At 56.9% G+C, this 3,068-nt stretch overlaps 1 protein-coding gene across 1 annotated transcript in view; it reads right to left on the bottom strand.

Moving 5' to 3' along the window:
* The window catches only part of TXLNA (taxilin alpha), a 12,730-nt gene that overhangs the window by 8,383 nt on the left and 1,279 nt on the right, over window positions 1-3,068 (bottom strand). The window contains exons 2-3 of the mRNA XM_007468709.1: window positions 2,457-2,538; window positions 1,736-1,880 (exon numbers count right to left, since the gene is read on the bottom strand). Coding sequence (XP_007468771.1) covers window positions 1,736-1,880; window positions 2,457-2,538 — 227 coding nt within the window. The remainder of the gene's footprint in view (window positions 1-1,735; window positions 1,881-2,456; window positions 2,539-3,068) is intronic.

Raw genomic sequence — 3,068 nt, 5'->3', positions numbered from 1 at the left:
TGGCTTGTGCTCCTTCAGCAGGAGACAATGAGGGGCAGAGAGAGAAATAAGATGGTTATGCCACTGGTTGGGAGTTTTCAGACCCAAACGTACTGGTTTGGGTTGCCTAACTTCTCTAAGGCTCACTTTATTTCCCTGTAAAACGATGTAACTATTTCTCACTAATGCCCAACCACGCTTGTTTTGAGTATAAAAGAAATCAAGTAAGTAGACCATCCAACACACAGGGGTGGCATCATGTAGCAGGAACTCTACGTCCAGTCCATCCCCTTCTCCTCCCCGCCAATGTCACCTCTTGCCATTAAAAAAGTTTCAGGGGGCTTCCTTGGTGGTGCAGTGGTTGAGAGTCCGCCTGCTGATGCAGGGGACACGGGTTCGTGCCCCGGTCCAGAAAGATCCCACATGCCGCGAGGCGGCTAGGCCCGTGAGCCATGGCTGCTGAGCCTGCACATCCAGAGCCTGTGCTCCGCAACGGGAGAGGCCACAACAGTGAGAGGTCCGCGTACCGCAAAAAAAAAGAAAAAAAAAAAGTTGCAGGGAATTCCCTGGCGGTCCAGTGGTTAGGACTCCATGCTTCCACTGCAGGAGGCATGAGTTCCTGGTTGGGGAACTAGGATACCGCAAGCCACTGGCGCCGCCACAAAAAAAAAAAAAAAGTTCCAGAGGAGACACTGCTTTGGGAAAGCAAGTGTTCTCCTTACTTGCTGCAAGTAATAAATCCTTCCTCCTCTGGTGGGGAAAAAAAAAGTCCCAGAAATGCCTCAAATATAAACAGCAGTAACCCACTGGTGAACGACGTGTTTGTAACCTGGATTTGCTGGTTGGGTGTCTCATTTGACTGCCAACCTGACTTGCTCCTGTCAGAGCCTTCTCTCAAGAGAGTTCTGTCCCTGTGCTTAGAGTGGGAGCCTCTATCAACTCCCCAGCAGCCAGTGGGGACTGCACAGACTCAGCGCTGTCCTCCTCTCATTCTACATTTCCTCCTTGCTGGGTAAACAGTGGCCTTGGCCTCTAACTCCAGAAGCTGGACCGGCACACCACAAACTCCTCCCCCTGCCCGCTGGAAAAGCAGAGCTGGCACACACCCTCAGCCTTCCCTGGAGCCTGGATGGTGGAACCTTCAGCTTCCGTTGCAGGAGCCGACTGGCTGGGCCGCCCCTGGGCTCCCTCGGGTCCAGCTTCCGGTTGCCCCGGGGTGTTTTTTGGGTTGGAAGTGTTGCCTGATTGCTTGGCAGCCCCATTCTTTTTGTCTTGGTTCTTCATTGTGGTTTGCAATGTTAGGTTAGGAGCAGATCCTATAGAAACAAACACACTTGCTATTTTCCAGACTTTAAAATTCTTCGCAGCCTGGATCAGAAATCCCAACACCGGGCGCGCAAAGCTTCTTGAAACAAACCGGCAGGCCTTCCCTGGAGGGAGCCAGCGGTTCTCCCAGTTTCCGGTCCGTCACCGGCGCCTGGTGTGCCCAGTAGCGAGGGAGGAGCGGCCTCCTTTTTCCTGAAGCCACTTCCCGGCACAACACGGCCCCCTCACCACAGACCGCGCGCGGGATACGTTCAGGGCCCGGGACTGACGTGGCGGGACGCCGGATTGATTCCCGGTCCCTCCCCGCCCCCCCCGCCCCACAAACTCCTCCCCCTGCCCGCTGGAAAAGCAGAGCTGGCACACACCCTCAGCCTTCCCTGGAGCCTGGATGGTGGAACCTTCAGCTTCCGTTGCAGGAGCCGACTGGCTGGGCCGCCCCTGGGCTCCCTCGGGTCCAGCTTCCGGTTGCCCCGGGGTGTTTTTTGGGTTGGAAGTGTTGCCTGATTGCTTGGCAGCCCCATTCTTTTTGTCTTGGTTCTTCATTGTGGTTTGCAATGTTAGGTTAGGAGCAGATCCTATAGAAACAAACACACTTGCTATTTTCCAGACTTTAAAATTCTTCGCAGCCTGGATCAGAAATCCCAACACCGGGCGCGCAAAGCTTCTTGAAACAAACCGGCAGGCCTTCCCTGGAGGGAGCCAGCGGTTCTCCCAGTTTCCGGTCCGTCACCGGCGCCTGGTGTGCCCAGTAGCGAGGGAGGAGCGGCCTCCTTTTTCCTGAAGCCACTTCCCGGCACAACACGGCCCCCTCACCACAGACCGCGCGCGGGATACGTTCAGGGCCCGGGACTGACGTGGCGGGACGCCGGATTGATTCCCGGTCCCTCCCCGCCCCCCACGCCCCACGTGCCGCTCCCCCCAAAACCCGCGCGCAGCCACCCACGCCTCGCGCGCCCTCCAGCCGCGCGCGCATGCGCACAGGCCTCAACCCTGCCCCCCGGCCCGAGTCCTAGCACGGAATCCGCGCGATTCCTCGCACCGGCCAGAAACGTCTGGGACCACAGACCCTCTGCTCGCTTTGTACCCCTGGCCGACGCTGTACGCACCTCACCGCCGACGCCCTGACGGCTTCGCCCGCTCTGCCCTCGTACCGGAAACCCTGGATAACTGCTGCCGGCAGAGCCTCCTGCTAGCGCCGCAGCCAATCAATAGCCGGCGCTCGCGCGAGGCTTGCTGGGAAAGATGAAGCAAAGGCGGCCTCCGAGGCGGGTGAGTTGGGAAGGCAGGGGAGGGAAAGGACTACGCTTCCCTCCATGCACCGGGGCTGACCCCAACTCCCAAGATGCAATAGGGTTTTAGTCCTCGGAGCCGCAGACCCAGGAGGTCCGAAAGGAGCCAGTCATTCTCCACAAATACTCACGTTAGCCTCGTTTCTGTCTCGAAGGAGCTATAATTCAGCTCCCAGAGCCTTGCGCCTGGCTGCTTTTTCCGGTACGCCTCCACCACCCCTTCCCTCCTGCTGTGAACATCTATGACTATCTAGGAACCCTGAGGACGAGGGAGAGAATACACTGGGCTGGGCATCAGACCTGTATTCCAGTCCCAACTTCACTAATTTTCTACGTGACGGTATTCTTTTCCCTCCCAGGGCTTCAATTTCCGTATGCAAATAGAAGGTTTTAATAGTAGTTTTTCTTTCTTTTTTTTTTTTCTTTTTTTTTTGCGGTACGCGGGCCCCTCACTGCTGCGGCCTCTCCCGTTGT

Source organism: Lipotes vexillifer, unplaced genomic scaffold (genome assembly GCF_000442215.2).
Source record: "Lipotes vexillifer unplaced genomic scaffold, Lipotes_vexillifer_v1.1 scaffold1261, whole genome shotgun sequence".
In the NCBI taxonomy this organism is placed as follows: Eukaryota; Metazoa; Chordata; class Mammalia; order Artiodactyla; family Lipotidae; genus Lipotes; species Lipotes vexillifer.
The sequence above is the reverse complement of the archived record's forward strand: the minus strand, read 5'-3'. Positions and strand labels throughout refer to the sequence as shown.